Consider the following 26,003-nt stretch of genomic DNA (forward strand, 5'->3'; position numbering starts at 1 on the left):
TTTTTTTAACGTTGTATATGCGTGGTATTTTTCAATAAAGAAATGATGATATTCTTGGAGTGGACAGTTGCTCTTGAAGCCGGAATGGTTTGTTTGCAGTTAAGGGGCAATGGTACCAAATACTAATGAAATGTATGTCAAATTTTAATTTTCAGAAAGTAATAAAAATGCTTTAAAATTTCTCATTTATTATTCAACATTGTTCCCTAATTTTTTTTTCCAAATTAAAAAAGTCTCATCTCATTTCAATAATTTTCTAGTAATATTTCAATTATTTAACCCTAAAGTGTACACTAACCCCTTCCCTTGCGCTAACCCTAGAAGAGGTTATCTACCAATTTCCATAACAATTGAAGCAACAATGTTTCAGACTGCTTAGATTCCGACCCAAACCAAATCTTTTAAAACATTTGGTGAAGCTTCAATAATTCCAGTTTTGAATAATTCTCTCTTATCTAGGGTGTGTATAATTGCTTCATTTTTATAAACATATCTTATTTATTGTACAGTATCCGACATTAGCACATACCTGGCACAAAGCTCCCATGGACTGCCTCCTTATATGCCCACCAATCTTCATAAGTTTTAGCTGGGGTGAACTGTTCTGTGAATACACAAATGCAATATTGTAATATTATTGTACAATATGGGGTAGAGCATTGAGAGCATAATAATTGTTAATCTACTGAGCCATTGTCAAGTCCATATACTGACATCAGATTTTTTATTTGTGCAGCTTGGCATTCACACTGTTCAAACACAGAACATTGGCATTTATCCCAATTTGTAACATTCTTCATGAAGTATAACAGTGCATTTTTCTGATCTTTCTTTCACCTGTAGTGAGACGTATATTTCTGAAAGCCTTTATAGATAGATAAGGTTATAAGGTTTAAGATGTACTAAAAAGGTCATCTACAGACGCCACCATCCTCCTGGGACTTTTTCCATTTTTAAAAACCTCCTATTAGTTACACCAGCAAACTACAAGAAAATTATGGTGCATGTTCATATTTTTGGCACATGCTCCTTTTCCAGGGAAGCCATGTCCCTTTTTAAGACATCGACCCATTTGTCATTCTAGTTATAAAAGTGTTTAAAAGCATTATAATATATAATATATCTTTATAGCCTTTTTACCATGTATTTAAGTTTTTTGTACAAATTACAACCACAATTACATCATGAGTTCCCATGACAATGTGATGATCTACCCATAGCTAAACTCCCATATACTGCAATTACTTTTTTTATACTTAAGATCTTTTAAAATGCAGTAAATTTGAAAACTCTGTGATTGTACCAACTAAATAAGGAATAAAGGCCGGAATATGGACTGCACTGTAAAAACAGAGCCCACGAGAAAATGACATCATTATTTTCGACAGTTACACCCCATTTGGAAATTTTTCTGCTTCCCAAAACACAGCATGAAATATAACCGTAAATATTGCCACTAGGAGGAAAGCAAACAAGAATCCAGAACCAAGCAAAGCAAACACACATTATAAAAAAAAACTACAGGAGCCATTGTCTGTTGACTGCTACATCAGTGACCAATCACAGATAAGCTTTTATTTTGCTACAGGTTAGTAAAATGAACTCTTTATAAAGCCAGTAAAGGACATTCTCAGTATAAAACAGCTTATTTATTATATGATTTGGATTAGAACACTTAGCTAATGTTGTTGTGGATGCATTAGCTCATCTCTAATATTCCAGTCACATCCAGAACTGCAGACATCTATGTATTGTTAATTTATGATACTCCAGTCACATCCAAGATGCCATCATCTACCTACCGTTATAGCATTTGAGATGGCTGCAACTCTGTATGTGACTGGAGCATCAATCTGATATATATTATCTTTTATACTCCAATCACATTCAGAGCTGCAATCTCATATCTGCAATTACTTTTTGAATTAGGAAGGACATTGGAGTAAACATTGCAAATATATAGCCAACTTAAAAAAGAAAAAAAGAAGGTAAAGGTACTAGTTCAGAAAGACAAAGCGGACTAGTCCAATCCCCATGAACAAGAGAAAAGAAATAGTAAGCCTTGTATATGTGGTGTTTAGAGATGAGCGAACATACTCGCCCGAGCTTGATGCTCGTTCGAGCATTAGCGTACTCGAAACTGCTCGTTGCTCGGACGAATACTTTGCCCGCTCGAGAAAATGGCAGCTCCCGCCGTTTTGCTTTTTGACGGCCAGAAACAGAGCCAATCACAAGCCAGGAGACTCTGCACTCCACCCAGCATGACGTGGTACCCTTACACGTCGATAGCAGTGGTTGGCTGGCCAGATCAGGTGACCCTGGGATAGACTAGCCGCTGCCCGCGCTGCTCGGATCATTCTGTGTCTGGATGCCGCTAGGGAGAGAGCTGCTGCTGGTCAGGGAAAGCATTAGGGAGGGTGTTCTATTAGAATAGTGTTAGGCAGGAGTGATTCAACAAGAACCCAACAGCCCTTCTTAGGGCTACAATAACGTTATACTTTTTTTTTTTTTGTTTGCTTGTGGCTGGGCTTGCTGGCACTAGTAGTGCAGCTAGTACCATATTGTGAGGAATTTGCAGGGGGACTTGCTACCGTTGTGTTTAGCTCTTAGTGACACACATATCCACCACAAACACCAAAGTGGGAAAATTTATTAGGGGTTTGATTTCAATTAGGCACAGTCTGGCAGTTTCTTTTTATTTTACGTTTGTTTTTTCATAACTCAGCGTCATCTCATCAGTGTGCTTTCATACTTGGCTAAAAAATAGCCAAAGGAGAATCCAAACGACTTACTTACGCCTACAATAGCGTTATATATATTTTATTTCTGGTTGATCTGCTGGTGGCTGTCCTTGCTGCAGTGCATATACTAGCCAATTGTGAGGAATTTGGAGTGAGACTTGCGACCGCTGTGTTTAGCGCTTAGTGACGCACATATCCATCGCAAAGACCGAAGTGGGAAAATTTATTAGGGGTTTGATTTCAATTAGGCACAGTCTGCCATTTCCTTTTTACGTTTATTTTTTCATAACTCAGCGTCATCTCATCTGGCATTGCAGTGTGCTTTCATACTTGGCTAGAAAATAGCCATAGCAATAGGATAGCATTGTTTGGTTTTAAAAACTAAAAAACACAAAAAAAAACTAAAAAACACAAAAAAACACAAAAAAAAGTTAAAAAAAAAATTAAAGTTATATAACTTTCATTTTCAAAATGTTTAACCCGAGGGCTAGGGGTAGAGGACGAGGACGAGGGCGGGGACGTGGGCGTCCAACTACTGCAGGGGTCAGAGGGCGTGGTCCTGGGTGGGGTGAGACACCACCTGCTGATGAGGGAGCAGGGGAACGCCGCAGAGCTACACTCCCTAGGTTCATGTCTGAAGTTACTGGGACTCGTGGTAGAGCACTGTTGAGGCCAGAACAGTGCGAACAGGTGATGTCGTGGATTGCCGACAATGCTTCGAGCAATTTGTCCACCAGTCAGTCTTCCACGCAGTCCACCCATGTCACCGAAATCGGCACTCCTCCAGCTCCTGCACCTCAGCCTCCTCCCCCCCAGTCTGCCCCCTCCCATGAAAATTTGGCATTTGAACCGGCATACTCTGAGGAACTTTTTTCTGGACCCTTCCCACAGTCACAAACCACTTGTCCGGTTGCTGCTGAGCAATTTTCCGATGCCCAGGTTTTCCACCAGTCGCAGTATGTGGGTGATGATGACCTTCTTGACGTAGTGGAAGAAGTGTGTAAAGAGGTGTCCGACGATGAGGAGACACGGTTGTCAGACAGTGGTGAAGTTGTTGTCAGGGCAGGAAGTCCGAGGGGGGAGCAGACTGAGGGATCGGAGGATGATGAGGTGACAGACCCAAGCTGGGTGAGAGGCCGGGTGAACACAGTGCTTCTGAGACGGAGGAGAGTCCTCGACCAGAACAGGTTGGAAGAGGCAGTGGTGGGGCCAGACGGAGAGGCAGGGCCAGAGCAGGTGCATCAGCGCCAAATGTGTCACGTAGTGAAGCTCCCGTGGCGAGGGCTCCCGCGGCGAGGGCTAGATTTTCAGAAGTCTGGAGGTTCTTTAAGGAAACACCGGATGACCGACGGACTGTGGTGTGCAACCTTTGCCAAACCAGGATCAGCAGGGGTTCCACCACTACTAGCTTAACTACCACCAGTATGCGCAGGCATATGAATGCTAAACACCCCACTCAGTGGCACCAAGCCCGTTCACCTCCGGCCGTGCACACCACTGCTCCTTCCCCTGTGTCAGCTGATAGTCAGCCCCCTGCCCAGGACCCTGCCACAAAAACCCCATCGTCGCCTCCACGATCCTCCACAGCATCCACCAGCGTTCAGCTCTCCATACCCCAGACGCTGGAGCGGAAACGCAAATATAGTGCAACCCACCCGCACGCCCAAGCCCTTAATGTCCACATCTCCAGATTGCTTAGCCTGGAGATGCTGCCCTATAGGCTAGTAGAGACCGAGGCCTTTCGCAACCTCATGGCGGCGGCCGCCCCTCGGTATTCGGTCCCCAGCCGCCACTACTTTTCCCGATGTGCCGTCCCAGCCCTGCACCAGCACGTGTCAGACAACATCATCCGTGCCCTGACCAACGCCGTTTCTGACAAGGTCCACCTGACCACGGACACGTGGACGAGTGCTGCCGGGCAGGGCCACTATATATTGCTGACGGCACATTGGGTTAACTTGGTGGAGGCTGGGACCGAGTCTGACCCTGCGGCTGGTCATATACTGCCGACGCCGAGGATTGCGGGGCCTACCTCGGTCCAGGTCTTTCAGGCCTACTATGCCTCCTCCTCCTCCCACCCCTCCTCCACCTCCTCCTCCGAACTACCATCCGTGGGCATGGCGCCATCAGTCGCTAGCTCTAGGCACAGCAGCAGTGCCGTCGCTAAGCGACAGCAGGCGGTGCTCAAACTGCTGAGCCTAGGCGATAAAAGGCACACCGCCCAAGAGCTATTACAGGGCATCACGGCGCAGACTGATCTGTGGCTGGCACCGCTGAACCTGAAGCCAGGCATGGTTGTGTGTGACAACGGCCGTAACCTGGTGGCGGCTCTGCAACTCGGCAGACTGACACATGTGCCATGCCTGGCGCATGTGTTAAATCTGATAGTTCAGCGTTTCCTCAAGACATACCCCAATCTGTCTGATTTGCTCACGAAGGTGCGCCGCATCTGTGCGCATTTCAGGAAGTCCAGCACAGATGCTGCCACTCTCAGGGCAGCGCAGCGCCGCCTCCAACTGCCCGCTCACCGACTGTTGTGCGACGTGCCCACGAGGTGGAATTCAACATTAACCATGTTATCCAGAGTTTACCAGCAGCGCAGAGCGATTGTAGACTGCCAGATGTCAACTTCCACCAGAACTGGTAGTCAGGTCAGTCAGCTTCCTCAAGTCTACAATGAGGAGTGGACGTGGATGTCTGATATCTGTCAGGTGCTGAGTAACTTCGAGGAGTCAACACAGATGGTCAGTGGCGATGCCGCCATCATCAGCCTCACCATCCCGCTGCTTGGCCTGTTGAAAAACTCTCTGATCAGCATGAAGTCGGAAGCTTTGCGCTCGTCACAAGAGACGGGGGAAGAAGATTCCCTTGTTGATAGCCAAAGCACCCTTAGGTCTGTTTCTCAGCGCATATCGGAGGAGGTGGAGGAGGATGAGGAGGAAGAGGAGGAGAATGTTGGCGAGACACAAGAGGGGACCATTGTTGAGTCCTTCACTGTTCAGCGTGTATGGGCAGAAGAAGAGGAGTTAGAGGAGTTGGAGGAGGAGGAAATGGACAGTCAGGCCAGTGAGGGGAGTGAATTCTTACGCGTTGGTACTCTGGCGCATATGGCAGATTTCATGCTAGGCTGCCTATCCCGTGACCCTCGCGTTTGAAGAATTTTTTCCAGCACCGATTACTGGGTATTAACTCTCCTGGACCCACGGTACAAGCAAAGTCTTTCCACTCTCATCCCTGGAGAGGAAAGGAGTGTGAGAATGCATGAATACCAGCAGGCCCTGGTGCACAAGCTGAAACACTATTTCCCTTCTGACAGCGCTAGAGGCAGAGTGCGTAGTTCTGCGGGACAAGTAGCGAGGGAGAGTAGGCGAGCAGGCAGCTTGTCCAGCACTGGCAAGGGTACGCTTTACAAGGCTTTTGCCAGCTTTATGTCACCCCAGCAAGACACTGTCACCTGTCCCCAGTCTCGGCAGAGTAGGGCTGATCTTTACAGAAAGATGGTGAGGGAGTACGTAGCTGACCATACCATCGTCCTAAATGATCACACAGCTCCCTACAACTACTGGGTTTCAAAGCTGGACATGTGGCACGAACTGGCGCTATACGCCTTGGAGGTTCTTGCCTGCCCTGCCGCTAGCGTGTTGTCCGAGCGGGTTTTCAGTGCAGCTGGTGGCATCATCACCGATAAGCGTACACGCCTGTCGACTGACAGCGCTGACAGGCTGACGCTTATTAAGATGAATAAAGCCTGGATTTCTCATCATTTCCAATCTCCACCAGGTGAAGGAAGCTCAACCTGAATAATTTATCCACTCCTCCTCCTCCTCATTTTCCTCCTTCTCCTCCTCTTTGTACACTAAAGCAGAGGAAACTGGCTATTTTTTGACAGGGCCCACTGGCTCTAGCTATAGTACTTTATGCATATAATTTTTCTGGAGGGCCACCTACCCGGTCCTCTGTTTTAAACAATTTTTGGGAGTGCCACATACAGGCACTCAATCTATTTCATTTTTCTGGAGGGCCACCTACCTGCTCCTCTGGTTTGAAAACTTTTTTGGACTGCCACATACAGGCACTCAATCTATTCAATTTTTCTGGAGGGCCACCTACCTGCTCCTCTGGTTTGAAAACTTTTTTGGACTGCCACATACAGGCACTCAATCTATTCAATTTTTCTGGAGGGCCACCTACCTGCTCCTCTGGTTTGAAAACTTTTTTGGACTGCCACATACAGGCACTCAATCTATTTCATTTTTCTGGAGGGCCACCTACCTGCTCCTCTGGTTTGAAAACTTTTTTGGACTGCCACATACAGGCACTCAATCTATTTCATTTTTCTGGAGGGCCACCTACCTGCTCCTCTGGTTTGAAAACTTTTTTGGACTGCCACATACAGGCACTCAATCTATTCAATTTTTCTGGAGGGCCACCTACCTGCTCCTCTGGTTTGAAAACTTTTTTGGACTGCCACATACAGGCACTCAATCTATTTCATTTTTCTGGAGGGCCACCTACCTGCTCCTCTGGTTTGAAAACTTTTTTGGACTGCCACATACAGGCACTCAATCTATTTCATTTTTCTGGAGGGCCACCTACCTGCTCCTCTGGTTTGAAAACTTTTTTGGACTGCCACATACAGGCACTATCCAAATTAAATTGTCTCCATAGCAGCCTCCACACGTTGTCTCCATTGCTACCTCCAAAAGTCGTCCATATAGCTGCCTCCATACATCGTCCCCTTATCAAACGAGGTGTGTCAGGCCGAAATTTGGGTTGTTTTCATGGATTCCACATCAAAGTTGTTAACTTTGTCGCCACCCTGCTGTGTTATCCACAAAATATACTGGCAAACTTTTACCATTTACGGATATTATTTCAGCGCTCCTTGCGCATCTGTTTACATTCCCCTCACCCGCCATATCCCAAACTTATAAGAACGCTACTACACTTGATCTTATACAAAAGGTTCTTAGAAGTGCTGTTTGGGGAGTAGCCTAGAGACAGTGGCTTGGATTGGCGAAAGCTCGCCTGGAAGCGGAGCGCCAGCTCCATGCCAAGATCCAACTAACATAGTTTTAACTGCAGCACCTTTAATCTACTACTAGTTCACTGCCTCCATACATGGTCCCCTTATCAAACGAGCTGTGTCAGGCAGAATTTTGGGTTGTTTTCATGGCTTCCATGTTAACTTTGTCGCCACCCTGCTGTGTAATCCACAAAATATACTGGCAAACTTTTATCATTTACCAATATTATTTCAGCGCTTCTTGCGCATCTGTTTACATTCCCCTCACCCGCCATATCCTAAACTTATAAGAACGCTACTACACTTGATCTTATACAAAAGGTTCTTAGAAGTGCTGTTTGGGGAGTAGCCTAGAGACAGGGGCTTGGATTGGCGAAAGCTCGCCTGGCAGCGGAGCGCCAGCTCCATGCCAAGATCCAACTAACATAGTTTTAACTGCAGCACCTTTAATCTACTACTAGTTCACTGCCTCCATACATGGTCCCCTTATCAAACGAGCTGTGTCAGGCAGAATTTTGGGTTGTTTTCATGGCTTCCATGTTAACTTTGTCGCCACCCTGCTGTGTAATCCACAAAATATACTGGCAAACTTTTATCATTTACCAATATTATTTCAGCGCTTCTTGCGCATCTGTTTACATTCCCCTCACCCGCCATATCCTAAACTTATAAGAACGCTACTACACTTGATCTTATACAAAAGGTTCTTAGAAGTGCTGTTTGGGGAGTAGCCTAGAGACAGGGGCTTGGATTGGCGAAAGCTCGCCTGGCAGCGGAGCGCCAGCTCCATGCCAAGATCCAACTAACATAGTTTTAACTGCAGCACCTTTAATCTACTACTAGTTCACTGCCTCCATACATGGTCCCCTTATCAAACGAGCTGTGTCAGGCAGAATTTTGGGTTGTTTTCATGGCTTCCATGTTAACTTTGTCGCCACCCTGCTGTGTAATCCACAAAATATACTGGCAAACTTTTATCATGTACCGATATTATTTGAGCGCTTCTTGCTCACCTCCTTTGGTTCCTCTCTGCCACCCATTGGTTTGAAGCCTGAGTCCATTTAGGGTATGTCGCCATGCCACTCTCTAGCCTGCCGCTGCTGCCGCTGCCTCTGCATGCCGTCCCCTATAGTGTCAGGGTCAATTATTGGATGTTTTAGATGCTATCTAGCCTCATTCTGTCACTCTGTCATGGCCATGCTGTTGCCCATAATTTTGGCATAATGGTGCGATTAAGCAGCCTCAGAGGCATCCATGCATGCTGCCCCTGCTGTTTCCTGTCCATTTCCGTGGTGTTTCCATCCTTTTCTGAGGTTCCCAGGTGTTTGGCCAAGCTTCCCTGTGCAGAGCCTTGGTCCCCTTGAAAAATGCTCGAGGCTCCCATTGACTTCAATGGGGCTCGTTATTCGAGACGAGCACTCGAGCATCGGGAAAAGTTCGTCTCGAATAACGAGTACCCGAGCATTTTAGTGCTCGCTCATCTCTAGTGGTGTTCAAAGTATTACAAGATATAGAATACATAGAAACTGACTTACATGTATGCAACTACGTTAAAGGTATGTGGGTACTTATATGAAACTAGAAGAACAGCAGCACAGCAAGTGCTGTCCCAAGGAGTAAAACAGCCTTATCAAGCTTGAGGTAGAGGTTCTTATAGCTGCACAGAAATACCTAGGTAGGTATGCCATACCTAGATCTGCCAGTGTTAGTGAAAAACAAGCACCCATCGGTCATCCTTGTTGTTGTAGGTAAAATTTATTATTAAAGGACATCTACCACCAGGATGAAAGACTGTATGCAAATGAACCTGAGAGGCTCCAGGCACCATTAACACATATAGAACCTGCAGCCCCTAAGGCTCATTTGCATACAGTCCTTCATCCTGGTGGTAGATGCCTTTTAAAGGAGAAATAATTGTTTGACAGCAAGAATAGTAGTACTTGAAGTATGTATTCCTGTAATATAGGTGTATAATTGCTGTAATTTTGCATATGAAAATGGACAATATGAGGTTTACATGTGATGTCATATCGCTCTACACATTCGTTTTCTCCATCGTTTGCAGAACACATTAGAATCCTGGATATAACTAGGCAATATTTTTACCAATGGTTGTAATGTTTTATCTAACCATATGCTTAGTATCTCTGTAATAGATCCGATTCCCGATACTATTGGTCTCAATGCCAGCGGAAAGTTCTTTTAATGTGTTTTTGGCATTGGTTGTTGTCAGTACCTGTCCAGCAACCGCGCAACCACAACCAGGCTTGGTGCTAGCTGTCAGACTAGGTAAGTGGTGCAAACCCTACAAGATGACTAGGAAGACTTACTTCGTCTGGCAGCTGCTGGATGGTGAAGCGGACAGGATATAGACCAGTGTTCACACTGATAAACAGAACCCGATACAAGCGGAGTCAAACAAACCCGGTAAAAACCAAGATGGCGGCAAATGTACAGAATTGTATAGCAAATAGAATGGTCAGTAGGCAAAGCAGAGGTCAATACACAGAATAGCAAGCAACACAAGAGCACTAGAGAACATAGGAGATTGAATAACCAGCATCCAATGCAGGGGCTGGGCAGAATATAGGCAGTAATAGACACTACCTCCAGCACTGACTGGCTCAGCCGTCCATCACTCAAACCGCAGCTGCAGACAAAACTAGCTCAAAGACACACCCAGCTTTTCCAAGATCAGAAATGGAGCTGTCAATCTGGGTGTGGTTTTTCGGCAAGAAGCCTGAAACCTGATCCCATCAGAATAATTAGAGTTCTGACAGTTGTGGTTTTAGACGTTCTGTACTATTTTCTGTAAAAATCCAGAGACATACTCCTTCTGTAATGAGGCTATGCAATCTCTCAGATATGTACTGTGTGGGGTTGTGGGTTAGGTTTATAGGTAAATAATTTTAATTGAGAATACCTTGCATTGAAAAACAACACTCGTGTCATAGGTGCTGATGATATTGACAAGTTTCGAACTAAAGTAACAATCTAAATGAAACAGAGCATCATGAGAGCACAGTTTATGGCATATCTTGATATGTAATAAACAAATAAATAAAGAAACCATAATATAAGTCATGGGGGGGTTGACAAGGACTAAGGAAAAAACAACAGGGTAACACATAAGGGACTCGGGACTCGAAAGGTGAAGAGGACTAAGTATCAGCAGCTAAGTATCTCCTGAAGAAAGCCAGGATGTCATGGCTGCTCAGGTCCGAAACATAGACCAGGTAGACCAAACATTATGAAAGGTACTCACTTTATAATTATCTAAAGCCGGGAGCTCTTTCATTCTCATGATATGGTTGAGACAATGAACAAAGTTTACCCTAGATGTGTCTGGGTGGGGGGGACCTCCAATGACGTGGTATTACCGTAATGGCAGCACTTGGAAAATGTTGGAGGATTCCTTTCTTAGCTTTCATTATAGAGTATGGAAGTAGCGACAATAAAGCTAAGTCAGGAAAAGGCAAGATCACTTCCCCACATACTTTAGTATATAGGTCCCAGATCGTCTCCCAAAACTGTTTGATTAAAGGACATTCCCACAAGCAAGGTGTGATCCTACATCAGAAAGACTGTGCCAACAAGAATCAGATATCTCAGGGATGATCTTATGTAACACTGTAGTGCACCTGTACCATCTTGAAAGTTTTTTAAAATTCCTTTTCTGGCACCTCCCAAAAATTGAGGGCTGATGGGTCATGGTAAGTATTTTCATTATCTCATCCTCTGCACAGGATCTTCCCAGCTCTTCCTCACATTTAGTTAGGTAAGGTGGAGACGGTAAAGAGTCTGCGTCCCCTACCCCATCTCTGAGCAGTGCGTAGACCCACAATATTCTGTGTTTCTTCAAATATTGTTAAGATAGTTCAATGTTAAGCAGTTCAACGTAGTGATCGGACCCAAAGATTCAATACCAGCTGTTAAAGAATTGTATGTTAATCAGTCTCTGGCTTGAGAGGACATAAGGCCGCCAGTGGTTATAACCCTTTCTCTGTGATTATGTCTCTTAACCTTATAATGGGAGGGGCTGAGGGGAATAATGAGGAGAGCCTAGATTGTGAGATGTTAAATGTGGGGTTAAACAATAAAGGTGTCAAAGGGCCCATAGGGGGAAAAAAGGCCAGCGTGCTAGTATAGAGTCCCCTATCACCTTCCAGTGAAGGAAAAATGCCTCTTTTGACAATCTCGGGAGATCTTTTTGGAGCAATCGGACATGAACAGATGGTGGAATCATCAGACAGGTGCTAATCACTGCCTTGTGATATATCTTGAAGTCTGGCAGACCAATTACCCCTCTGAGTTTATGGCACGTCAATAGTGAATGCTGAATGCAGGGTCGTTGTCCCTTTCCAAATAAATCTGATAATCTGGGCTTTCAGCTTCCTAAGGAAGGATTTTGATAGCGGAATCGGCAATATTGGAATATCTTAGGGAGGGTATCCATTTTGATTGCTGTCGTACGTCCAAACCATGACAAAAATAACTCCCAAATGTTTTATGGAACTCCGTCTTTAAAGGTAAAATTTGCCCTTATAGAGGCACATGAGCTTGTGGACATAGGAATGCAATACTTTTGGACTTGCTCATATTGATTTTGAAGTTACTTAGGGCCCCAAAGGCTTCAAATTCTGCTTGTATGTTAGGGAAAGTTATGTGGGGAGCAGATATATATAGCCCCTTAATTCCTGTTATGTCCAGATGCTTTCTCAGAATTAATGGATGGAAGGCACTGCAGGACTACCCTAAATTTGGTGCACTTTTTTAGAGCTATAGTTTTTAGGGTGCTGTCCCTAGCTTCCCTGCTGACTACAAACCTGACCTGGTGGAGATGAATTATTTTTGGTAACAGGAAGTTCAACCTAGTGGCTAGTATAATTTCAGATCTATGTTGATCAAGGAGATTGGTATGAAGTTGCCACATATTGAGGGATCCTTTCCGGGTTTGGGGAGGACAGTTATATGGGCTTGTAGGACCTGTGGGGGAAATTTTCCTTCTCTTGTGATGTCGTTGAAGACTCTGATCATGGTAGGGGACAGAACCTCCGAAAATATCTTAAAGAATCTAGAAGTGAATCCGTCTGTGCCTGGGATTTTGCCATTTTTAAGTTCTTTATGACAAATTCCAGTTCCTGAGGGGTAAAGTCTGCCTCTAGTTGTGTAATATTCTCCTCTAACAGGGATGGTAAGTCATGAGTAGCAATATATACTTTCATTTTGGCCATCCTGTCGCTATCCAATGCCCCTGCGAATTTAGGTTGTATATTGTATAGAGAAAAATAGTATTTCTGGAACTCCGATACAATTTATGGAGTTGTGTGGAGTTTTGCTCCTACCCCGTAGTTAAGAGATGTAATATATGAACCCCTAGTTCTAGGTTGTAATGCTCAGGACAACCACTGGCCACACTTATCAGTATGCTTGTAATATTCCCTATATAACTTTTCCCTTGCACAAAAGGATCTTTTACCTAGAAGGCTAAGTAGTTCCTAGCGTGTATTGGAGATTTCTACCTGGGTGGAGGAGGTACAGTTCTTTTTATTGTGTGCTTCTAGCTTAGATAAATGAGTTAAAAGAACACAAATTTTAGCAGAGTTTGCTTTTTTCAAGCGTGAGCCTTTGGACTTAAAAATCATTCTGATCTCACATTTAAAGAGAACGTGTCACCAGGAGACCCATTTTTACCTCCTCTACACATAGGGCGTCATTTACAAGGTTTTCGTTAAGCCACCAGGTGAACGATTTGCACGGTGTGGGGAATACTGAGAGGGTGAGAAATACTGGGGCATGGTCCGACCATGTTATCAACCCTATAGTTGCTTTGGTGGCCAGTTCAGGAAGTGGATGACTAATGAATAGAGTAGAAGTATTGATAATTCTGCAGAGGTATCCGTTTATATCATTGGTCAAGGACTAGGTAGGATCTCCACATCCTCCAAGAAATCGCATCAATGAACAGTGTCCTATGAAATGACCATTTAAGACTGAAATATACTTTTGCAAATTTTACTTCATTATAGTATATACAAGTATTTACATTTGTTCATATTCATATTCTTTTATCTTCAATACATTTTCATGACATGCAGTATATTTTTTTACTTTTCACTGTGGCTAGCAAATAGGTAATCATGTGAGTGTGCTAACGTGTAGGAAAGTTTAGAAAGTTCACCTCTCTTGGCGTTCGACAGAATCTTCGCACTACTCACTTGTTTAGAGACCCCAGGGCTGAGACATGACTCTAACTGTTGGACAGAGTGGTATCACAAAAGTGTAGTAGCACAAAAAGATTGGAAAGAACTGAGAACAAAATGTATTTCAGGTAATAATGCAGATAGAGAAAATTTAGCATTTGTTTCCATGTATGACAAACACTCAAGAATGATCCAGAATGTTATACTAAAACATTGGGACATACTCCAATGTGACCCCAAATATGGTAAAATATTCAGAAACAAACCGCGATTTATCTATAGAAGAGGCAAGACACTAGCAAATTACTTAATCAGAGCAGATGTAGAAAAAAACCTTAATAAACCAAAAAAGCAATCTTTTCTTAAAGCCCAGCAGAAAGGTACATTTGCATGTTTATCATGCCAGAATTGCAATTCCATCATAAAAGGTGATAAATTATACCATCCCACCCAAGGTACAATAATCCCAATAAAAGGCTGGTATTCCTGTAACAGCAAAAACGTTATATATATGTTGAAATGCCCATGTGGGAAAACATATATAGGGCAGACATCCAGAAATATTAGAGTTAGGCTTAATGAACACAGAAGCGCTATAAGAACACATTTAAAAACAGGAGCAAAAGAGGATAAGAATAAAAAATACGGAGAAACTACAGTAGCAAGGCATTTTCAAGAAAGTGGCCATCAAGTGTCAGACCTAAGATGGATGATAATTAGAGATGAGCGAGCACTAAAATGCTCGGGTACTCATTATTCGAGACGAACTTTTCCCGATGCTCGAGTGCTCGTTTCGAGTAACGAGCCCCATTGAAGTCAATGGGAGACTCGAGCATTTTTCAAGGGGACCAAGGCTCTGCACAGGGAAGCTTGGCCAAACACCTGGGAACCTCAGAAAAGGATGGAAACACCACGGAAATGGACAGGAAACAGCAGGGGCAGCATGCATGGATGCCTCTGAGGCTGCTTAATCGCACCATTATGCCAAAATTATGGGCAACAGCATGGCCATGACAGAGTGACCAAATGAGGCTAGATAGCATCTAAAACATCAAATAATTGACCCTGACACTATAGGGGACGGCATGCAGAGGCAGCGGCAGCGGCAGCAGCGGCAGGCTAGAGAGTGTCATGGCAACATACCCTAAATGGAATCAGGCTTCAAACCAATGGGTGGCAGAGAGGAACCAAAGGAGGTGAGCAAGAAGCGCTCAAATAATATCGGTACATGATAAAAGTTTGCCAGTATATTTTGTGGATTACACAGCAGGGTGGCGACAAAGTTAACATGGAAGCCATGAAAACAATCCAAAATTCTGCCTGACACAGCTCGTTTGATAAGGGGACCATGTATGGAGGCAGTGAACTAGTAGTAGATTAAAGGTGCTGCAGTTAAAACTATGTTAGTTGGATCTTGGCATGGAGCTGGCGCTCCGCTGCCAGGCGAGCTTTCGCCAATCCAAGCCCCTGTCTCTAGGCTACTCCCCAAACAGCACTTCTAAGAACCTTTTGTATAAGATCAAGTGTAGTAGCGTTCTTATAAGTTTGGGATATGGCGGGTGAGGGGAATGTAAACATCTGCGCAAGAAGCGCTGAAATAATATCCGTAAATGAAAAAAGTTTTCCAGTATATTTTGTGGCTTACACAGCACGGTGGCGACAAAGTTAACAAGTTTGATGTGGAATGCCCTGTAATAGCTCTTGGGCGGTGTGCCTTTTATCACCTAGGCTCAGCAGTTTGAGCACCGCCTGCTGTCGCTTAGCGACGGAACTGCTGCTGTGCCTAGAGCTACCGACTGATGGCGCCATGCCCACGGATGGTAATTCGGAGTAGGAGGAGGTGGAGGAGGGGTGGGAGGAGGAGGAGGCATAGTAGGCCTGAAACACCTGGACCGAGGTAGGGCCCGCAATCCTCTGCGTCGGCAGTAAACGACCAGCCCCAGGGTCAGACTCGGTCCCAGCCTGCACCAAGTTAAGTGTAGTAGCGTTCTTATAAGTTTGGAATATGGTGGGTGAGGGGAATGTAAACAGATGCGCAAGAAGCGCTGAAATAATATCCGTAAATGGTAAAAGTTTGCCAGTATATTTTGAGGATTACACAGCAGGGTGGCGACAAAGTTAACAAGTTTGTTGTGGAAGCCATGAAAACAACCCAAAATTCTGCCTGACACAGCATGTTTGATAATGCCGCCATGTATGGAGGCAGTGAACTAGTAGTAGATTAAAGGTGCTGCAGTTAAAACTATGTTAGTTGGTTCTTGGCATGGAGCTGGCGCTCCGCTGCCAGGCGAGCTTTCGCCAATCCAAGCCCCTGTCTCTAGGCTACTCCCCAAACAGCACTTCTAAGAACCTTTTGTATAAGATCAAGTGTAGTAGCGTTCTTATAAGTTTAGGATATGGCGGGTGAGGGGAATGTAAACAGATGCGCAAGAAGCGCTGAAATAATATCCGTAAATGGTAAAAGTTTGCCAGTGTATTTTGTGGATAACACAGCAGGGTGGCAACAAAGTTAACAACTTTGATGTGGAATCCATGAAAACAACCCAAATTTCGGCCTGACACACCTCGTTTGATAAAGGGACGATGTATGGAGGCAGCTATATGGACGACTTTTGGAGGTAGCAATGGAGACAACGTGTGGAGGCTGCTATGGAGACAATTCAATTTGGATAGTGCCTGTATGTGGCAGTCCAAAAAGTTTTCAAACCAGAGGAGCAGGTAGGTGGCCCTCCAGAAAAATTTAATAGATTGAGTGCCTGTATGTGGCAGTCCAAAAAAGTTTTCAAACCAGAGGAGCAGGTAGGTGGCCCTCCAGAAAAATGGAATAGATTGAGTGCCTGTATGTGGCAGTCCAAAAAAGTTTTCAAACCAGAGGAGCAGGTAGGTGGCCCTCCAGAAAAATTGAATAGATTGAGTGCCTGTATGTGGCAGTCCAAAAAAGTTTTCAAACCAGAGGAGCAGGTAGGTGGCCCTCCAGAAAAATGGAATAGATTGAGTGCCTGTATGTGGCAGTCCAAAAAAGTTTTCAAACCAGAGGAGCAGGTAGGTGGCCCTCCAGAAAAATTGAATAGATTGAGTGCCTGTATGTGGCAGTCCAAAAAAGTTTTCAAACCAGAGGAGCAGGTAGGTGGCCCTCCAGAAAAATGGAATAGATTGAGTGCCTGTATGTGGCAGTCCAAAAAAGTTTTCAAACCAGAGGAGCAGGTAGGTGGCCCTCCAGAAAAATGGAATAGATTGAGGGCCTGTATGTGGCAGTCCAAAAAAGTTTTCAAACCAGAGGAGCAGGTAGGTGGCCCTCCAGAAAAATTGAATAGATTGAGTGCCTGTATGTGGCACTCCCAAAAATTGTTTAAAACAGAGGACCGGGTCGGTGGCCCTCCAGAAAAATTAAATGCATAAAGTACTAAAGCTAGAGCCAGTGGGCCCTGTCAAAAAATAGCCAGTTTCCTCTGCTTTACTGTACAAAGAGGAGGAGAAGGAGGAAAATGAGGAGGAGGAGGAGTGGATAAATTATTCAGGTTGAGCTTCCTTCACCTGGTGGAGATTGGAAATTAGGAGAAATCCAGGCTTTATTCATCTTGATAAGCATCAGCCTGTCAACGCTGTCAGTCGACAGGCGTGTACGCTTATCGGTGATGATGCCACCAGCTGCACTGAAAACCCGCTCGGACAAGACGCTAGCGGCAGGGCAGGCAAGAACCTCCAAGGCGTACAGCGCCAGTTCGTGCCACATGTCCAGCTTTGAAACCCAGTAGTTGTAGGGAGCTGTGTGATCATTTAGGACGATGGTATGGTCAGCTACGTACTCCCTCACCATCTTTTTGTAAAGATCAGCCCTACTCTGCCGAGACTGGGGACAGGTGACAGTGTCTTGCTGGGGTGACATAAAGCTGGCAAAAGCCTTGTAAAGCGTACCCTTGCCAGTGCTGGACAAGCTGCCTGCTCGCCTACTCTCCCTCGCTACTTGTCCCGCAGAACTACGCACTCTGCCGCTAGCGCTGTCAGAAGGGAAATACTGTTTCAGCTTGTGCACCAAGGCCTGCTGGTATTCATGCATTCTCACACAATCCAACAATCTCAACAATGGTCCCCTCTTGTGTCTCGCCAACATTCTCCTCCTCTTCCTCCTCATCCTCCTCCACCTCCACCTCCTCCGATATGCGCTGAGAAACAGACCTAAGGGTGCTTTGGCTATCAACAAGGGAATCTTCTTCCCCCGTCTCTTGTGAGGAGCGCAAAGCTTCCGACTTCATGCTGACCAGAGAGTTTTTCAACAGGCCAAGCAGCGGGATGGTGAGGCTGATGATGGCGGCATCGCCACTGACCATCTGTGTTGACTCCTCAAAGTTACTCAGCACCTGACAGATATCAGACATCCACGTCCACTCCTCATTGTAGACTTGAGGAAGCTGACTGACCTGACTACCAGTTCTGGTGGAAGTTGACATCTGGCAGTCTACAATCGCTCGGCGCTGCTGGTAAACTCTGGATAACATGGTCAGTGTTGAATTCCACCTCGTGGGCACGTCGCACAACAGTCGGTGAGCGGGCAGTTGGAGGCGGCGCTGCGCTGCCCTGAAAGTGGCAGCATCTGTGCTGGACTTCCTGAAATGCGCACAGATGCGGCGCACCTTCGTGAGCAAATCAGACAGATTGGGGTATGTCTTGAGGAAACGCTGAACTATCAGATTTAACACATGGGCCAGGCATGGCACATGTGTCAGTCTGCCGAGTTGCAGAGCCGCCACCAGGTTACGGCCGTTGTCACACACAACCATGCCTGGCTTCAGGTTCAGCGGTGCCAGCCACAGATCAGTCTGCGCCGTGATGCCCTGTAATAGTTCTTGGGCGGTGTGCCTTTTATCGCCTAGGCTCAGCAGTTTGAGCACCGCCTGCTGTCGCTTAGCGACGGCACTGCTGCTGTGCCTAGAGCTACCGACTGATGGCGCCATGCCCACGGATGGTCTTTCGGAGGAGGAGGTGGAGGAGGGGTGGGAGGAGGAGGAGGCATAATAGGCCTGAAACACCTGGACCGAGGTAGGCCCCGCAATCCTCGGCGTCGGCAGTATATGACCAGCCGCAGGGTCAGACTCGGTCCCAGCCTCCACCAAGTTAACCCAATGTGCCGTCAGCGATATATAGTGGCCCTGCCCGGCAGCACTCGTCCACGTGTCCGTGGTCAGGTGGACCTTGTCAGAAACGGCGTTGGTCAGGGCACGGATTATGTTGTCTGACACGTGCTGGTGCAGGGCTGGGACGGCACATCGGGAAAAGTAGTGGCGGCTGGGAACCGAATACCGAGGGGCGGCCGCCGCCATGAGGCTGCGAAAGGCCTCGGTCTCTACTAGCCTATAGGGCAGCATCTCCAGGCTTAGCAATCTGGAGATGTGCACATTAAGGGCTTGGGCGTGCGGGTGGGTTGCACTATATTTGCGTTTCCGCTCCAGCGTCTGGGGTATGGAGAGCTGAACGCTGGTGGATGCTGTGGAGGATCGTGGAGGCGACGATGGGGTTTTTGTGGCAGGGTCCTGGGCACGGGGCTGACTATCAGCTGACACAGGGGAAGGAGCAGTGGTGTGCACGGCCGGAGGTGAACGCGCTTGTTGCCACTGAGTGGGGTGTTTAGCATTCATATGCCTGCGCATACTGGTGGTAGTTAAGCTATTAGTGGTGGAACCCCTGCTGATCCTGGTTTGGCAAATGTGGCACACCACAGTCCTTCGGTCATCCGGTGTTTCCTTAAAGAACCTCCAGACTTCTGAAAATCTAGCCCTCGCCGCAGGAGCCCTCGCCACGGGAGCTTCACTAGTTGACACATTTGGCGCTGATGCACCAGCTCTGGCCCTGCCTCTCCGTCTGGCCCCACCACTGCCTCTTCCAACCTGTTCTGGTCGAGGACTCTCCTCCGTCTCAGAAGCACTGTGTTCACCCGGCCTCTCAACCCAGCTTGGGTCTGTCACCTCATCATCCTCCGATCCCTCAGTCTGCTCCCCCCTCGGACTTCCTGCCCTGACAACAACTTCCCCACTGTCTGACAACCGTGTCTCCTCATCGTCGGACACCTCTTTACACACTTCTTCCAGTACGTCAACAAGTTCATCATCACCCACAGACTGCGACTGGTGGAAAACCTGGGCATCGGAAAATTGCTCATCAGCAACCGGACAAGTGGTTTGTGACTGTGGGAAGGGTCCAGAAAACAGTTCCTCAGAGTATGCCGGTTCAAATGGCAAATTTTGCTGGGAGGGGGCAGACTGGGGGGGAGGAGGCTGAGGTGCAGGAGCTGGAGGAGTGCCGATTTCGGTGACATGGGTGGACTGCGTGGAAGACTGACTGGTGGACAAATTGCTCGAAGCATTGTCGGCAATCCACGACATCACCTGTTCGCACTGTTCCCAGTAACTTCAGACATGAACCTAGGGAGTGTAGATCTGCGGCGTTCCCCTGCTCCCTCATAAGCAGGTGGTGTCTCACCCCGCCCAGGACCACGGCCTCTGACCCCTGCAGTAGTTGGACGCCCACGTCCCCGCCCTCGTCCTCTACCCCTAGCCCTCGGGTTAAACATTTTGAAAATGAGAGTTATAACTTTAATTTTTTTTTTAACTTTTTTTTGTGTTTTTTTTTTTGTGTGTTTTTTAGTTTTTAAAACCAAACGATGCTATCCTATTGCTATGGCTATTTTCTAGCCAAGTATTAAAGCACACTACTATGCCAGATGAGATGACGCTGAGTTTTGAAAAAAATAAACGTAAAATAAAAAAGGAAATGGCAGACTGTGCCTAATTGAAATCCAACCCCGGGCCCTAATAAATTTTCCCACTTCGGTCTTTGCGATGGATATGTGCGTCACTAAGCGCAAAACACAGTGGTCGCAAGTCTCACTCCAAATTGCTCACAATTTGCTAGTAGATGCACTGCAGCAACTACAGCCACCAGCAGATCAACCAGAAATCAAATATATATAACGCTACTGTAGGCGTAAGTAAGCCGTTTGGATTCTCCTATGGCTATTTTCTAGCCAAGTATTAAAGCACACTACTATGCCAGATGAGATGACGCTGAGTTATGAAAAAAATAAACGTAAAATAAAAAAGGAAATGGCAGACTGTGCCTAATTGAAATCCAACCCCGGGCCCTAATAAATTTTCCCACTTCGGTCTTTGCGATGGATATGTGCGTCACTAAGCGCAAAACACAGTGGTCACAAGTCTCACTCCAAATTGCTCACAATTTGCTAGTAGATGCACTGCAGCAACTACAGCCACCAGCAGATCAACCAGAAATCAAATATATATAACGCTACTGTAGGCGTAAGTATGCCGTTTGGATTCTCCTATGGCTATTTTCTAGCCAAGTATTAAAGCACACTACTATGCCAGATGAGATGACGCTGAGTTATGAAAAAAATAAACGTAAAATAAAAAAGGAAATGGCAGACTGTGCCTAATTGAAATCCAACCCCGGGCCCTAATAAATTTTCCCACTTCGGGCTTTGCGATGGATATGTGCGTCACTAAGCGCAAAACACAGTGGTCGCAAGTCTCACTCCAAATTGCTCACAATTTGCTAGTAGATGCACTGCAGCAACTACAGCCACCAGCAGATCAACCAGAAATCAAATATATATAACGCTACTGTAGGCGTAAGTAAGCCGTTTGGATTCTCCTATGGCTATTTTCTAGCCAAGTATTAAAGCACACTACTATGCCAGATGAGATGACGCTGAGTTATGAAAAAAATAAACGTAAAATAAAAAAGGAAATGGCAGACTGTGCCTAATTGAAATCCAACCCCGGGCCCTAATAAATTTTCCCACTTCGGTCTTTGCGATGGATATGTGCGTCACTAAGCGCAAAACACAGTGGTCGCAAGTCTCACTCCAAATTGCTCACAATTTGCTAGTAGATGCACTGCAGCAACTACAGCCACCAGCAGATCAACCAGAAATCAAATATATATAACGCTACTGTAGGCGTAAGTAAGCCGTTTGGATTCTCCTATGGCTATTTTCTAGCCAAGTATTAAAGCACACTACTATGCCAGATGAGATGACGCTGAGTTATGAAAAAAATAAACGTAAAATAAAAAAGGAAATGGCAGACTGTGCCTAATTGAAATACAACCCCGGGCCCTTATAAATTTTCCCACTTCGGTCTTTGCGATGGATATGTGCGTCACTAAGCGCAAAACACAGTGGTCGCAAGTCTCACTCCAAATTGCTCACAATTTGCTAGTAGATGCACTGCAGCAACTACAGCCACCAGCAGATCAACCAGAAATCAAATATATATAACGCTACTGTAGGCGTAAGTAAGCCGTTTGGATTCTCCTATGGCTATTTTCTAGCCAAGTATTAAAGCACACTACTATGCAAGATGAGATGACACTGAGTTATTAAAAAAATAAACGTAAAATAAAAAGAAACTGGCAGACTGTGCCTAATTGAAATCAAACCCCTAATAAATTTTCCCACTTTGGTGTTTGAGGTGGATATGTGTGTCACTAAGAGCTAAACACAACGGTAGCAAGTCCCCCTGCTAATTCCTCACAATATGGTACTAGCTGCACTACTAGTGCCAGCAAGCCCAGCCACAAGCAAATAAAAAAAAAAGTATAACGTTATTGTAGCCCTAAGAAGGGCTGTTGGGTTGTTGTAGAATCACTCCTGCCTAACAGTAAGCTAATAGAACACCCTAACGCTTTCCCTGACCAGCAGCAGCTCTCTCCCTAGCGGCATCCAGACAGAGAATGATCCGAGCAGCGCGGGCAGCGGCTAGTCTATCCCAGGGTCACCTGATCTGGCCAGCCAACCACTGCTATCGACGTGTAAGGGTACCACGTCATTCTGGGTGGAGTGCAGAGTCTCCTGGCTTGTGATTGGCTCTGTTTCTGGCCGCCAAAAAGCAAGACGGCGGGAGCTGCCATTTTCTTGAGCGGGCGAAATACTCGTCCGTGCAACGAGCAGTTACGAGTACGCTAATGCTCGATCGAGCATCAAGCTCGGACGAGTATGTTCGCTCATCTCTAATGATAATCGAGGAGGTGGAAGGTAGTGATAGGGAACAAATTAAAATACGTCTATTACGAAGAGAAGTATATTGGATTAATCGTTTGGAGTCCTTAAGTCCTAAAGGTCTAAATGAAGAATGCAATTATAATATATTTTTGAAATAATGCATTGTAGAAATAATATATAAAAGGGTTGTGCAATAGTGTTATAATAGATAAATGTTATCACAACTTTACTTAGACCATACATTTTCTACATCTAGTGATAATTCATATATATATTTAACTATTCTATGCGTTTGTAAAGTTTATAGTATACAATATAACAACTTCCGGCCAACAGGGTTTTAAATACCTTGGAGACACGTATCGCATACGTCTGAGGAAGAGGGCGTGTCCCTCGAAACGTCACAACAGGTGGATGATACCACTCTATCCAACAGTTAGAGTCATGTCTCAGCCCTGGGGTCTCTAAACAAGTGAGTAGTGTGAAGATTCTGTCGAACGCCAAGAGAGGTGAACTTTCTAAACTTTCCTACACGTTAGCACACTCACATGATTACCTATTTGCTAGCCGCAGTGAAAAGTAAAAAAATATACTGCATGTCATGAAAATGTATTGAAGATAAAAGAATATGAATATGAACAAATGTAAATACTTGTATATACTATAATGAAGTAAAATTTGCAAAAGTATATTTCAGTCTTAAATGGTCATTTCATAGGACACTGTTCATTGATGCGATGACTAATGAATATACACTCACCAGCCACTTTATTAGGTACACCATGCTAGTAACGGGTTGGACCCCCTTTTGCCTTCAGAACTGCCTCAATTCTTCGTGGCATAGGTTCAACAAGGTGCTGGAAGCATTCCTCAGAGATTTTCGTCCATATTGACATGATGGCATCACACAGTTGCCGCAGATTTGTCGGCTGCACATCCATGATGCGAATCTCCCGTTCCACCACATCCCATAGATGCTCTATTGGATTGAGATCTGGTGACTGTGGAGGCCATTTGAGTACAGTGAACTCATTGTCATGTTCAAGAAACCAGTCTGAGATGATTCCAGCTTTATGACATGGCGCATTATCCTGCTGAAAGTAGCCATCAGATGTTGGGTACATTGTGGTCATAAAGGGATGGACATGGTCAGCAACAATACTCAGATAGGCTGTGTCGTTGCAACGATGCTCAATTGGTACCAAGGGGCCCAAGGAGTGCCAAGAAAATATTCCCCACACCATGACACCACCACCACCAGCCTGAATCGTTGATACAAGGCAGGATGGATCCATGCTTTCATGTTGTTGACGTCAAATTCTGACCATACCATCCGAATGTCGCAGCAGAAATCGAGACTCATCAGACCAGGCAACGTTTTCCAACCTTCTGCTGTCCAATTTCGATGAGCTTGTGCAAATTGTAGCCTCAGTTTCCTGTTCTTAGCTGAAAGGAGTGGCACCCGGTGTGGTCTTCTTCTGCTGTAGCCCATCTGCCTCAAAGTACAACGTACTGTGCATTCAGAGATGCTCTTCTGCCTACCTTGGTTGTAACGGGTGGCGATTTGAGTCACTGTTGCCTTTGTATCAGCTCGAACCAGTCTGCCATTCTCCTCTGGCATCAACAAGGCATTTCCGCCTACAGAACTGCGGCTCACTGGATGTTTTTTCTTTTTCGGACCATTCTCTGTAAACCCTAGAGATGGCTGTGCGTGAAAATCCCAGTAGATCATCAGTTTCTGAAATACTCAGACCAGCCCTTCTGGCACCAACAACTATGCCACGTTCAAAGGCACTCAAATCACCTTTCTTCCCCATACTGATGCTCGGTTTGAACTGCAGGAGATTGCCTTGACCATGTCTATATGCCTAAATGCACTGAGTTGCTGCCATGTGATTGGCTGATTAGAAATTAAGTGTTAACGAGCAGTTGGACAGGTGTACCTAATAAAGTGGCCGGTGAGTGTAATGTCTATGCAGCTTTATGACTTATGAGCCACCAAATAAAAGGAGTAGTCTCTTGTGTAGGGGTTCAAGATTCTTCATGAGTCTACTAAAAGCCGTTTCTGGTGTTCCTTCCTGAGTCTACGCACTGCTGCTGAGGAGAGGGATGACTTACATGTTAGCCAGGGTATAACATATAGCTGCATTTTAGAAAACGTACATGTTAGCCAGGGTGTAACATATAGCTGCTTTTAGAAAAAATATCGTCCATCTGGATCAATAGGTGATTCCATTTCTGCTGCGGAGAAGAAGCAATGAAATCCAATGGAGACCCCCCTGGAGCGGCCATCTAAACCTGGAGATGGATGCCAGGTGATGTAATGTCAGTCTCTGAAGTGGAGAATTTAGTTCCGGCTCAAAGTGGGTCTCCTGTAACATAATGTTGTTGGCTTACTTCTTATGGAGAGAGTGGAGTATCTGACCACGTTTTCTAGGGATATTAAATCCCTTCACATTAAATATTGTTAAGTCTGCCATTTTGTATATAGTTACAAAAAAAGGATCATGGTAACCTTAAGTGTTAGACCTGGTCCTAAACAGAAAGGGAGTTGGCATAAGGAAGGGAAGACAGGGGAAGACAAGTAAACCACTTGTTCAGTAAAATCACTAAGCACAGGGATCAACCAAGATAGGATCCTGCATCAGTGTAGCTACAGCATTATCTTGGTATGTTTGCTTCATAGTGCATCAAATCAAACGGAAGGTTTTCTTTAAGTGCTATCAATGCTTTCCTTTTATGGTTTGTTAAATTATGATAACAAACATTATCCTTTGTTATTGAGTATAGTGTTCTCAAATCTTGTTCTACAAGATTCATACATTTGAGCTGGGAGGCCTGGAATATGAATGGAAGGGAGAAATAAGATCAAGAGGTACGATAACGGTAAGTTGTTAAGCCTATTCTCTTAAAAGGGCTCTAAATTCCTTGAAGTCCTGAAATCCAGACACCCATTCCTACATTGGGGAAAAGACATCAGAACTCCAGTGGCATGGAATCACCGACTCGAGCCACTA

General features: G+C 45.3%; 1 protein-coding gene across 3 annotated transcripts in view; it reads right to left on the reverse strand.

The window, feature by feature from the left end:
- CA11 (carbonic anhydrase 11) overlaps positions 1-26,003 on the reverse strand; it is a 716,291-nt gene that overhangs the window by 578,276 nt on the left and 112,012 nt on the right. For all 3 annotated transcript variants that reach the window (XM_072110510.1, XM_072110509.1, XM_072110508.1), the window contains exon 2: positions 530-604. In XM_072110510.1, the coding sequence (XP_071966611.1) occupies positions 530-604 (75 nt within the window). The remainder of the gene's footprint in view (positions 1-529; positions 605-26,003) is intronic.

The sequence above is a fragment of the Engystomops pustulosus genome, chromosome 6 (genome assembly GCF_040894005.1).
Source record: "Engystomops pustulosus chromosome 6, aEngPut4.maternal, whole genome shotgun sequence".
In the NCBI taxonomy this organism is placed as follows: Eukaryota; Metazoa; Chordata; class Amphibia; order Anura; family Leptodactylidae; genus Engystomops; species Engystomops pustulosus.